The sequence below is a fragment of the Anolis sagrei genome, chromosome 7 (genome assembly GCF_037176765.1).
Source record: "Anolis sagrei isolate rAnoSag1 chromosome 7, rAnoSag1.mat, whole genome shotgun sequence".
Lineage (NCBI taxonomy): Eukaryota > Metazoa > Chordata > Lepidosauria > Squamata > Dactyloidae > Anolis > Anolis sagrei.
In genome coordinates, this window is record NC_090027.1 from 16667808 (window position 1) to 16681080 (window position 13273).

The 13273-nt window shown below is 42.2% G+C and overlaps 1 protein-coding gene across 2 annotated transcripts in view; it reads right to left on the minus strand.

The window, feature by feature from the left end:
- PKNOX2 (PBX/knotted 1 homeobox 2) overlaps positions 1-13273 on the minus strand; it is a 475342-nt gene that overhangs the window by 69677 nt on the left and 392392 nt on the right. For both annotated transcript variants that reach the window (XM_060786950.2, XM_060786949.2), the window contains one exon: positions 3394-3582. In XM_060786950.2, coding sequence (XP_060642933.1) covers positions 3394-3582 — 189 coding nt within the window. The remainder of the gene's footprint in view (positions 1-3393; positions 3583-13273) is intronic.

A 13273-nucleotide genomic window follows, 5' to 3' on the forward strand; every position in this document is an offset into this window, starting at 1 on the left:
CTTTCGATCGGTCTCTTCCTTTCTGTTGAAATTGTCCACATGCTTGTGGATTTCAATGGCTTCTCTGTGTAGTCTGACATGGTGGTTGTTGGTGTGGTCCAGCATTTCTGTGTTCTCAAATAATATGCTGTGTCTAGTCTGGTTCATGTAATTTTACTACTGTTATGAATTGTAATGTAAATATCTGATATCAGGATGTATTTTCATTCACTGAACCAAATTTGGCACAAATACTCTATACAGCCAAATTTGAATACTGATGGGGTTGGGAGGGATTGATATTGTCATTTGGGAGTTATAGTTGCTGGGATTTATAGCATTCTGAACTCCAGCAATAATGGAATTGAACCAACCTTGGTACACAGTACTCCCATGACCAACAGAAAATACTGGAAGGGTTTGGTATCTGTTTTATTTCTATCTCATCCTGAATTTTTATCATTACCTTGCACATGTGGCCTGCTCATTGTGATTGTGTCTGATTTTTCACTGTATTATTTTTGCATTCTTTATTGTATTTTTATGCTCTATTTATTTTATTGCAATGTTTGTTTTATGCTTTTGTGTTATTTTATTGTAATTGCACTACTGGGCTTGGACTTATGTAAGCCGCCTCGAGTCCCCTTTGGGGAGATGGTGGTGGGGTATAAATAAGGATGATGATGATGATGATTATTATTATTATTATTACTATTATTGGCATTGACCTTGAGTTTTGGAGTTGTAGTTCACCTACATCCAGTGAACACTGTGGACTCAATCAATGATGGATTGTAACCAAACTTGGCACAAATCCTTAATATGCCCAAATGTGAACACTGGTGGAGTTTAGGGAAAATACACCTTGACATTTGGGAGTTGTTGTTGCTGGGATGTATAATTCACCTACAATCAAAGAGCGTTCTGAACCCTACCAATGATATAATTGGGCCAAACTTCCCATCACACTCTGGGGCATAGAGTTCCACTGCTGAACGGTTCTCACAGTCGTTGTTTTAAAGACTTCCAGGGCAGGTCTGATTGATTTTGGACTATAAAAACAGCCAGTAAGTAAGTGCTGTTTTAATTAAACTGTTTGTTTTAACTAGGAGTTTTGATTCATCTCTACCTAAACAAGGTAGAGCCCTGACAATGTGACAGGTTCTTAAGTCTATGGACCCTTCCGGACAGGCCTTATATCTCATCCCAGGTTTTCTGCTTTAAACTGGATTGTATGAGTCCGTACTGCCAGATAATGGACCAATGAGATGTTATAGTTATGTTTAACTGATTGTTTATTATATCATTGTTTTTAACTGCTTTTTAACTCTTTTTATGACGTTGAGCATTGAATGTTGCTATTGTTAACCGCTTTGAGTTGCCCAAGGGCTGAGAAAAGCGTTATATAAATGAAATAAATAAATAAATAATCTGGGATAAACAGAAAACCTGGAATCAGGTCCTGGGATATAGGGCCTGTCTGGAAGGGCCCTACAAAATAAAGGAAAGGACAACAGCAACAATTTTTAGTTGTAGTAGAAGTGTCCAAATGGCGTAGTAGAGACAGACAGTTCCATGAAAGGATCAGTGGAGATGTTTTTTTGTTGTGGCTGCTTGGAGCTAAAGAAATTATCTTCCTCTTTCCAAACTATAATTTCAATGTGCCATCTTTTTTTTGTCATGGGAACAGAGGTGGCTGAAAGGTAAGTTTGGTGTGTGTTTCTTACTACCTCCAAAACAATCTTCTTCTTGGCAGCAAGGTGTAAGAGAGATTTATTTTTTGTCTCCAGGGATCGGGGACATAATGCTAAAAAGTAATTTCCCTTTCTATTTGGAATCCACATAAAAAGTAGGTCTTAACCAAAACATCACAGAAAAGGTTTTATTATAAGGAGAGCTGTTTAGCATTTTCAGTGAGGCTATTTTTAAAAAAAATCAGTTTATCTTTTTGGCACAGGGTGAGATGGAAGGCGCTTTGTGCTGTGATCTTGCATCTCACATCACAAGACAACATCCAGTAGAAAAGGAAACTTGGAATAAATAAAAGGACGGAAATGCTGCAGCTGGATCGTAATCTCATTTAGTTTCCCCTCATGTTCCACTGAATTTTTTCCCAATGTATCCATCTGATTGCAGACAGAGTTCTTGATCTCTCTTAAGATTTTGACACAGACACATAGGTACATGTGTAGTCAAGGATGACTCCCCTCCTGATAAAAGATAATTTAATATTTTTCTTCCCCATAGGAGGACCCAAGTAGATAGGAGACCCTTGGAAGCCTTATGTACCACAATCTGTATGTAAACCCTCCCAACCCATGGGGACCAGACTTCCAGTAGAGCAGTGGTTCTCAACCTTCTTAATGCCACGGCCCCTTAATACAGTTCCTCATGTTGTGTTTACCTCCATTTTTTTTATTTTTGTTGCTACTTCATAACTAATTTTGCTGCTGTTATGAATCGTAATGTAAATATCTGATATGCATGATGTATTTTCATTCACTGGACCAAATTTGGCACAAATATCCCATGTACCCAAATTGAAATACTGGTGGGGTTGAGCGGGGGATTGATTTTGTCATTTGGGAGTTGTGGTTGCTGGGATGTGTAGTTCACCTATAATCAAAGAGCATTCTGAACTCCACCAACAATGGAATTGAACCAAACTTGGCACACAGAACTCCCATGACCAACAGAAAATACTGGAAGGGTTTGGTGGGCATTGACCTTGAGTTTTGGAGTTGTAGTTCATCTGCAACCAGAGAGCACTGTGGACTCAAACAATGTCAGTCTCAACCAAACTTGGCACAAATACTCAATAGGTGGAGTTTGGGGGAAATAGACCTTGACATTTGGGAGATGTGGTTGCTGAGATTTATAGTTTACCTACATTCAAAGAGTATTCTAAACCCCACCCTCTTGCGACCCCTCCAGGGGTCCTAACCCCCAGGTTGAGGAACATTACTATAGTGTATCTTAGTGCATTTTGGGGCGGATTACCACAGGCTGGCATCCTTTTCAGCTGAAATTAAATATATACCTCGGTGGCTTCTGCTTCAACTTGGTGAGATTTATTCTGGAATATTGGCTTCTTTTTCTCACCAGGCTTAACCCACAGTGGTTTGGATCTCACTATCCACTGCTGTTTTAAATTTCTCAATAACACATGCACACATTTCTGTGATCAAAACCCAAACGTTTAAAAAGCAAACATCAGAAAGCACATACAATATATCAGTCCCGAGACTCCCCATTTACACTACAATTTTGGCTAGTCCACAAACAAAATGAACATACTACAAAAAAACAAAGAAGTCATATAATCCCCCTTTAGATGGGAATATGAAAATATTTGAAGAAAAGCTCATTTCTTTCCAAGGAACTAAGTTACACTCAAGATGTTCCAAGCATTACCTGTGTGTGTAGGTTGATGGAGGACTGGTTTGGGGAGTAAGGCCCTCCAAGGTCGTTCCTGAGTAGGTTGTCGCTGTGCATCTTAGTTTTGAGGCAGGTGATATAACGATTACAAAAGTCTTTGCACAATTCATTCACCTTCTCTAATTCCAGTAGATGAATCCTCAGGACCTGAATGGCTTTCACCATCTAGAGATGATTAAATAAAGAGCAAACATCAAGCCACATCTAGAAAGCGTAAACGTTGAAAAGTATTTCCCCCTCTTTTGGCATGCAAAAGAGTGCACACATTTATTTATTTACTATACTTGTATACCGCTTTTCTCAGCCTTATCGGCGACTCAAGGTGGTTTACAAGTCAGTACACATAACAACAAAATACAAATTGAACATTAAAACAGTATGAAACTACAATAGCAGCAATAAAAACAATAAAAATCAACATCATTATTATCAGTGTCTCCTAGTTAAATAACGTTGTCCAAGTTCCACTGCCGAGTGATTCCATTTCCTATGTTAGTTACTCTGCATTTATAAATGCTTGGTCATATAACCATGTCTTAACTTGTCTCTGAAATGTTAAGAGTGAGGGAGCAAATCTAATCTCCTTAGGGAGGGCATTCCATAACCGAGGGGTCACCGCCAAGAAGGCCCTGTCTCTCGTCCCCGCCAAATGTACTTGTGATGAAGGCGGGATTGAGAGCAGGTCCTCCCTGGAAGATCTTAAAGTCCTAGAAGGTTCATAAGGGGAGATGCGTTCGGACAGGTAAATTGGGCCAGGACCATTTAGGGCAGTGGGTCCCCAGGTGTTTTGGCCTACAACTGCGTGACCGCATCTCCGTATATGAACCCACGCGCTCCCTCCATTCATCCGGAGAGGCCCTGCTCACGATTCCACCTGCGTCGCAGGCTCGTTTGGTGGGGACGAGGGACAGGGCCTTCTCTGTGGTTGCCCCCGACTTTGGAACATCCTCCCCAAAGACATTAGACTAGCACCCATGTTGGCAGTCTTTAGGAAGAACTTGAAGACCTGGCTATTCCGATGTGCCTTTCCTGAATAGGATAACCTCCAGCACTACGTCCCAGAAGCACTTTATTAGAGCTTAAGACTCTCTGCACATTGCACTTGCCCAGAATCCCAACGTATCACCTCTTACACCCAGCACTTTTTTAACCTGTACCCTTCATTGGCCCGGCCCTGGTTTTATTGCGTAATAGTGTAATGTTTTGTTGTTGTTATTGCTTATGTTTTTAATTTGCTTGCATTGTATTGTTATTGTCTGTTGTTGTTGTTTGAGGCCTTGGCCTTTGTAAGCCGCATCGAGTCCTTCGGGAGATGCTAGCGGGGTACAAATAAAGTTTAATAATAATAATAATAATAATAATAATAATAATAATACAACTCTCAGAAATCCGAGCCAGTTTACCAGCTGTTAGGATTTCTGGGAGTTGAAGGCCAAAACATCTGGGGACCCACAGGTTGAGAACCACTGATGTGCCCAGTAACAAACTGGCAGTGGAGCTGCTGCAGCAGAGGAATTGTATGCTCCCTGACTGCCACTCCTGTTAACAATCTGGCTGCCATCCGTTGGACTATTTGAAGCTTCTGGACAGTCTTCAAAGGCAACCCATGTAGAGCGCATTACAGTAGTCTATACGGGATGTGACCAGAGCGTGGACTACCATGGCCAAGTCAGGCTTCCTAAGGTACGGGTGCAGCTGGTGCACAAGTTTTAACTGTGCAAATGTTCCCCTGGTCACTGCCAAAACTTGAGGTTCCAAGGTCAACGATGAGTCCAGGATCACTCCCAAACTGCAAACCTGTGTCTTCAGGGGGAGTGTAACCCCATCCAACACAGGCTGTAGCCCTACAAACACAAGGTTTTACAGTTCACTTGAGTAGTAGGGTACCATGCTTTTCCATTGATGTCTCATCCAATGTGAATGCCCAACACCGGAACCTGCCATCACATCAGCAGGTTGAAAGGCACCAGAAGCTCCATTTGCAAAACATGACATTTCATTCCTCGAGTGCTTTTGAGAAGTGTTCTATGCAAAAGTCTTATTCTCATCTGGCCACTCTTCCTAACAAGATCGGAGAGTGGAAACATGCCTGTAAGCTCTCCCTTGAGCAAAGCCTTGGCCTCAGTAAAATATACCCCATAAACGTTCAAAAATTTACACATAAAACATTCCATGCATGGAACTGAAACCTTATGTTTTACAGCCCTGGCTCAAGATCCTGAATAATATATATAATCCTAGCTATTACACTGCAGGGCAGTAAATCAGTTTTTAAGAAATGCCACAAAGAGTCTTTAAATTTCAAAGCACCTTTTCAACTTGCTAATTTTAGTGGCCACTTTTACAAACTATTAGTCCCAGGGTGGCTACCTTGACTATACAAATACACTAAATGTTCACAGGGATCTGTCCAGCAGAACAGCCATTAGACTTCGCACACAAAGGAATAGATCCACTTTTGGTCCTTGCTGGTGGATGTAGATCTTTAAAAATAGCAAAAGCACCTCTGGAAAACTCTACTGAGCCAAATTTGGTTTATAGCGGCATTTGTTTCTCTGAATGGACTGTGAAAGCTTGCCTAACCAAATCACATAGAAAGCAGGAGAAAAGGGCACAAAGGAGGGGAGGGGGATAGTTGATAAACACACCAAGGAAAAGGTTAATAGAAGCACAGCAATCCAGGGGCAAACAGAGGGCACATCCCTCCTGCTCCCACACCTCCCCATGAGGATTCGTGAGATTAAAGTTATGGTGCCACTGTTGAGCGTTCCCTTCCACCACCACCTTCCTCCCGCTGCAAAAAAAAAAAAAAAAAAAAAAAAAACTGCAAAGGCTACTTCGGTTGCAGCTTGGGTGAGGATTTTTTTTTTTCATGTGAGCTGGCAAAACACTTCTATGAGTCATTGCTGTGAACAAAAGGGAGAGGGAAGGGAGGAAGGAAGGGAGGAAGGAAGGAATGGAGGAAGAGAAGAAGGGAGGAAGTAAAGATCTAGAATAGTTGTTCCCAACCTGTGGTTCGTGGACTGCCAGTGGTCCGTAAGAACTACAATATGGCCTGCGGCCTCACCGTTACTACACCGGTGCAATGAGAGCAACTGGTATCATGAAACCCTCTTATAGTGGTCCTCTTATAGTGGTTCCTTTCACATATTTATACATGGCTATCATATCTCCTCTCAGCCTTCTCTTCTTCAGGTTAAACATGCCCAGCTCCTTAAGCCGCTCCTCATAGGGCTTGTTCTCCAGACCGTTGAGAAGGAGGAGGAGGAGCACCGGGATTGTGGCGCAACTGGCTGAGTGTCAGCTGCATTAAGATCACTCTGACCAAAAGGTCATGAGTTCGAAGCCAGCCCGGGTTGGAGTGAGTTTCCAACCAATTGTGTGTAGCCTGTTGTCGACCTTTGCAACCCAAAAGACAGTTGCATCTGTCAGGTAGGAAAATTAGGTACCACCTTAAAGTGTGGGGAGGCTAAATTAACTGATTTATGAGGCCATAAAGAAGACTCCAGCAAAGCATTCCAGCGGGGAAGCATGCGGGGAATGCGGAAGTGCTTCATCGATGAAAGCGACAGCTCCCCTGGCGGCCAGAAAAAAGTTAAATAGCCTCTGTCTATGTCTGTATATGTTGTATGTCAAAAACTGGCATTGAATGTTTGCAATATATGTGTACACTGTAATCCGCCCTGAGTCCCCTGCGGGGTGAGAAGGGCGGAATATAAAAGCTGTAAATAAATAAAATAAATAAATTAGAGGAGGAGGAGGAGGAGGGTGAACAAGTTGAAAGAGAGAGAGAGAGAGGGAGCACCAACCATTTTACTCTCTCCATCCCAGCGCAATTTCTGGACTTTTTGAGTGCCTGCTTGGAAAAGAAAGGCAGTATACAGGGACAGCTGGTCTCTTGAGGTGGCACTAATGCTTTTGCTCTCTGTGGAATGACCCCGAACTTATCTACAGGTTACACCAAAACCCATATTTTTTGTTCCAAAACCTGTCCTACCATGAGATCGACTTATGTATATGTGGCACTATCCATTGACGATAATTAAAATTTTTTTGCTTGGAACCGGTTCTACCAGGCCACTATGTTCTTCCAACAGCTGCATCCCTGAAAGTCAGCATTCAAGGGCAAAGACACGAAAACTTGACATATACATGTGTGTGTGTGTGTATGTGTGTGAGAAAGAGAGTGTGTGTAAAATAAATCTCTCAATTATCTCAGCTCATTTGCTTGGGGTCTCTCATTTTATGTCCCCGCTTCGCTGAGCAGTATATCTGTCCGGATAAAGAGTTACAGTCCGACGGAATACGTGCACAGGGTTGTAAAAAATACAGATGCTGAATTAATTGACTGTGTGGCACTCAGCAGCTGATTGAGTTGATAATGGCGAGATCTGACCTTTTTCTAATTTCTAATTATGTGCATCTCGCCTGTGAGGAATACATGATTCTTATTCTAATGATGGTTAATGTCGCTGGCCTTTTCATCTCCTCTTTGCCATCAGCAGTGGTGGACAATTTACATAGGATTAGTAGCACTGAAATTGTGTAGATACAACAAACAAACTTTGGGCAGGTTTGGGAGGGGAGATATTTAAGGGCTTCTTCTTAGGTTCCCTACCAAGACACACCACCGGCAGGAAGGAAAAAACAGACCATAAAGGGTGAAAAAAGATCAAGACAATTATGTATATGTATGTGTGTGTATATATATTTATATATATATATATATATATAAAAAGCTGTACCTGCCATGCATTGCTGTAGCCAACCTTCCCTCCCTCTTTCTTTCTTTCTTTCTCTCCTTCCTTCCTTCCTTCTCTCTTTTTCTTTCCTTTCTTCTTTCTTCCTTCTCTACCTTCCCTCTCTCTTCCTCTCTTTCATTCCTTCTTGCCTTCCTTCCCTCTTTCTCTCCTTCCTTCCTTCCCTCTTTTTCTTTCCCTTCTTCTTTCTTCCTTCTCTACCTTCCCTCTCTCTTCCTCTCTTTCATTCCTTCTCGCCTTCCTTCCCTCTTTCACTCTTTTTATTTCTTTCTCTCCTTCCTTCCTTCTCTACCATTCTTTCTTTTCTTCTCTCCCTCGTTCTCTCCTTCCTTCCTTCCTTCCCTCCTTCCTTCCTTCTTTTTCTTTCCCTTCTTCTTTCTTTCTTCTCTGTTTCTTTTCTTGCTTCCTTTGCTCTTTGGTTCCATCCTTCCTTGGATCTTTCCTCCCTTCCCTCCCTCTTTCTCTCTTTTGTTCCTTCTCTCCTTCCTTCCCTCTTTCACTTTTTTTATTTCCTTCTCTCCTTCCTTCCTTCTCTACCTTTCTTTCTTTCCTTCTCTTCTTCCCTACTTCTTTCCCTCTTTCTCTCCCTCCTTCTCTTCTTCCTTCCTTCCCTCTTTCTTTCCTTCCCTCTTTTTCTTTCCCTTCTTCTTTCTTCCTTCTCTACCTGTTTCTTGTCGCGGTTCCTTTGCTCTTTGGTTCCATCCTTCCTTGTCTCTTTCCTTCCTTCCTTTCCCCCTCTTTCTCTTTTTTGTTCCTTCCCTCCTTCCTTCCCTCTTTCACTTTTTTATTTCCTTCTCTCCTTCCTTCCTTCTCTACCTTTCTTTCCCCCCTTCTCTCCTTCCTTCTCTCCCTCTCTCCCCACTTTCTGTGTATGTGTTTTGTGTGTGCATATATGTGTGTATATATTTCTGTATATATTTGTGTATATGTGTATATATGTGCGTTTGTGTACCTATGTGGTTTTGCACATGCGTTGTAATGTATTTTTTTTTGGGTTTTTGGCTTTTTAAGTCTCTTCTGCTGTATTTTTCAGTGTTTTATGTTTGTGTGAGTGGTACACGGTTAAAGGACTCTTTGATTCACAGGAACAATGACCTCTATCAGGCTTAGAATCATAGAATCATAGAGTTGGAAGAGACCTCATGGGCCATCCAGTCCAACCCCCTGCCAAGAAGCAGGAAAATTGCAATCAAAACACCCTCGAGTTTAAAAGAAACCCTGTACCACTCACACAAACCATGGCCCCATTGCAGTTCTTTATTTCCCCCTTTACCAGATGTTACTGGCCTGCCATTGATTATATTGTCACTTTTTGTAATGATGATATTATGATATTATAATATTGTTTATAGCAGAGTTTCTCAACCTGGGGGTCGGGACCCCTGGAGGGGTTGTGAAGGTGTGTCAGAGGGGTCGCTAAAAAGACCATCAGAAAACACAGTATTTTCTGTTGGTCATGGGGGTCTCTGTGTGGGAAGTTTGGCCCAATTCTATCATTGTTGGGGTTCAGAACGCTCCTTGATTGTAGGTGAACTATAAATCCCAGTAAGTACAACTTCCAAATCCCAAGGTCTATTTTCCCAAAAAACCCACGAGTGTTCACATTTGGGCATATGGAGTATCCGTGCCAAGTTTGATCCAGATCCATCATTGTTGGAGTCTAGAGTGCTCTCTGGATGTAGGCGAACTTCAACTCCCAAACTCAAGGTCAATGCCCACCAAACCCTTCCAGTATTTTCTGTTGGTCATGGGAGTTCTGTGTGCCAACTTTGGTTCAATTCCATTGTTGGTGGGGCTCAGAATGCTCTTTGTTTACAGGTTAACTATAAATCCCAGCAACTACAACTCCCAAATGGCAAAAGCAATCCCCCCGCCAACCCCACCAGTATTCAGATTTGGGCATACCGGGTATTTGTGCCAAATTTGCTCCAGTGAATGAAATTACATCCTGCAGATCATTATTTACATGGCAATTCATAATGTTAGGGTTATGGTTGGGGGTCACCACAACATGAGGAAGTGTATTAAGGGGTCGCGGCATTAGGAAGGTTGAGAACCACTGGTCTATAGCAATATGCATAAGTTTGGACAAAATCCTACATTGATCTTGCAAGGCATATGACATAACCCAAATCGGGCTGCTCTGACCTCCTGAGGTATGTTATCCTCTAATCACTGGGGTCCTATCCATAGAATAAGTACAGAACGGGTACTGATGTCACCAGGCTATGCTTGCCCTTTTTTGCATACATATTTATTTCCTGGTAAAGGATGCAGAACCTATTTAATAATGCATTTACAAGTATCACTTTTCATTTAACTCTGCTGGCCACCTTCATTATGCTGGCATTATTAATGCCAATCTAGCTCAGCATTTTGGCCATGGGCCTGGCTGCATCTCTTTACAGTAACTGCAGCAAGGGAAGGATTTTTACAAGCAGCAATATACTGCTATGAACTATCCCTGTTGTTCTGCAAAGAGTTTTGGGGTTATTTCTTGATAGGAAACGGAACCCCCAGAGCCTTTACAAAAGAACCTGCTCTTGGCAATGATGGTGTTGATTGATTTTTGGATTCTTCGTCAAAATATTCTTTTTGGATTTATTAATTTTGAATCTGGATAATTTCCTAAACTCTTCTAGGTTATCAATGGGATTTTCAACTATGCAAACTAGCTCGTTGTTGGAGTTCAGCCTGTGATTGTGTTTCAGGATCAGGGTGCTTTGCATGGGCTGTTGCACAATTGAGACTCGTGCGCCAACTGCGACCTTACCTCGCAAAGGCTGACCTGGCCGGGGTGGTCCATGCCTTGGTCACCTCTAGACTGGACTACTGTAATGCACTCTACGTGGGGCTGCCCTTGAAAACGGCTCAGAAATTTCAGCTAGTCCAGCGGGTGGCAGCCAGGATGTTAACTGGTGCTCCTTACAGAGAGAGGTCAACCCTCCTGTTCAAGGAGCTCCATTGGCTGCCGTTCATTTTCCGGTCCCAATTCAAGGTGCAGGTGCTCACCTACAAAGCCCTAAATGGTTTGGGGCCTGCATACCTGCATGACTGCATCTCCGTTTACGAACCCGCACGCTCCCTCCGATCATCTGGAGAGGCCCTGCTCTCGATCCCACCTGCGTCGCAGGTGCGTTTGGTGGGGACGAGGGACAGGGCCTTCTCTGTGGTAGCCCCCCCACTCTGGAACTCTCTCTCCAAGGACATTAGACAAGCCCCAACGTTGGCTGTCTTTAGGAAGCGCCCGAAGACCTGGCTGTTCCAGTGTGCCTTTCCAGAATAGGAAACTCCTGGTTTCAAGTCCCTAATGCATCTTGCTAGAGATTCAGGATTATCTACACATTGCACCCACCCCAAATACCTCGACATATTACCTCTCACGACAGCACTTTTTAAATTTTGTCCATTACATTTGGCCCGGCCTTTGGTTTTAATTGCGTCACGGTGTCATTGTTTTATTGTTGTATTGTTTTGCTTGCTGTTTTATTATTTGCTTATGAGTTTATTGTGTATTGTATGTTGCTGTTGTCAGCGGCCTTGGCCTTTGTAAGCCACATCGAGTCCTTTGGGAGATTTTGCGGGGTATAAATAAAGATAATAATAATAATAATAATAATAATAATAATAATATGGAGAATGATGGTAATAAGGTTCAAGATGAGTTTCAAGATGGCAATGGTTTGGTCAGTGATACTGATGCAGATGTAGTTTCCCCTGAGGAGTGTGGGGATGATGGTGTGCTTTCTGAATTGTTACCAGAGAGTTCTCACGAGAGAGAACATGAAAATAGCTTGGTACGTGCAGAAATTAATGAGCGAGTAGATAACGAGCCAAGAGATAGATAATAAGAGTTTAGTCAAAACAGGAGAGCTGTGCAAAGGCTTAGGCGCTCTGCCAGGCTTCGACAGAAAACAATAACAAAGCCTCAAGTAAAGAGAAACCAATTTCTGACTGCTGGTGACATAGCCAACGAGGGGATAAAAGTCTCAGGTTTGGGATGTGTAGTCAGATGAAGCATCATTTAGAATCACACCAAGTTCTCGTCCTGCTTTGAAACCCTGCTTTGACGTTTCATGCTAAGATATTTCTTGTTCATGGTTTTGGATTCCTGGATTTCATGATTGCTTTACCCAAGCCTTGGATCAATGTATTCCTGATTTTCTGGATTGTATTGGAGATGTGTGGACTTTGTTTTTGTGGACGTTGCTAAACTCTTCCTTGGACTAATTTGTTCCTGCTTATCTTCTTACCTAATTGCATTTCCCTATTTCTTTAAAGTGCTTTTTTACTTTGGTGCTTTTTTACTTATCTTGATTAAAAAGATTGTTTTTTCCTATTCAACGTGTGGTGTTTAAAGTCAGAGGATTATTCCTGTTCTGGAGTGCCACAGTCATCTGCAAACGCTCTTACTTCATAATTGAAAAAGCTGGAATGTTAAATAGCCTCTGTGTGTCTGTCTATATATGCTGTGCATCTATGGCATTGAATGTTTGCCATATATATGTACATTGTAATCCATCCTGAGACCCCTGCGGGGTGAGAAGGGCGGAATATAAATACTGTAAATAAATAAATAAATAAAATTTGCCTTTTGTTTAATCTGAAAATGGGTCTTTCGTGCCTTCCAAATGGATGGTATGAAATGAATATCCAAATGAAACAAATACTGTGCACTAGTCTATTAGCCAATCCTACTCTAGCTTTCTGTGCCTGCCTACAACAGGCAACATAACAGTAACTGTCTCTAGAATTACTGAACATGAATGTACAGCAAAATGGAAAGATAGCAGGAAAATGGTTTTTCCTGAAGTTTGAATGCATTGCTCCATGTTCTAGTGTCAGTGGAAAACAAGCTTGCCCCTTTCTCATCCAACCAAATATTTAAACACGAGGCAAGGAGATTCCATTTGAACATCAGGTAAAACATCCTGGCAGTAAGAGCTGTTTGACTGTGGAATATCCTGTTTTGTAGTGGGGTGAACCTCCTTCTCTGGATGTTTTTAAGCAGAGGCTGGGTGGCTATTTGTTGGGGATGCTTGGATTGGGTGTTCCTGCTTGGCAGGGGAGTGGACTGGATGGCCTCTTCCAACTCT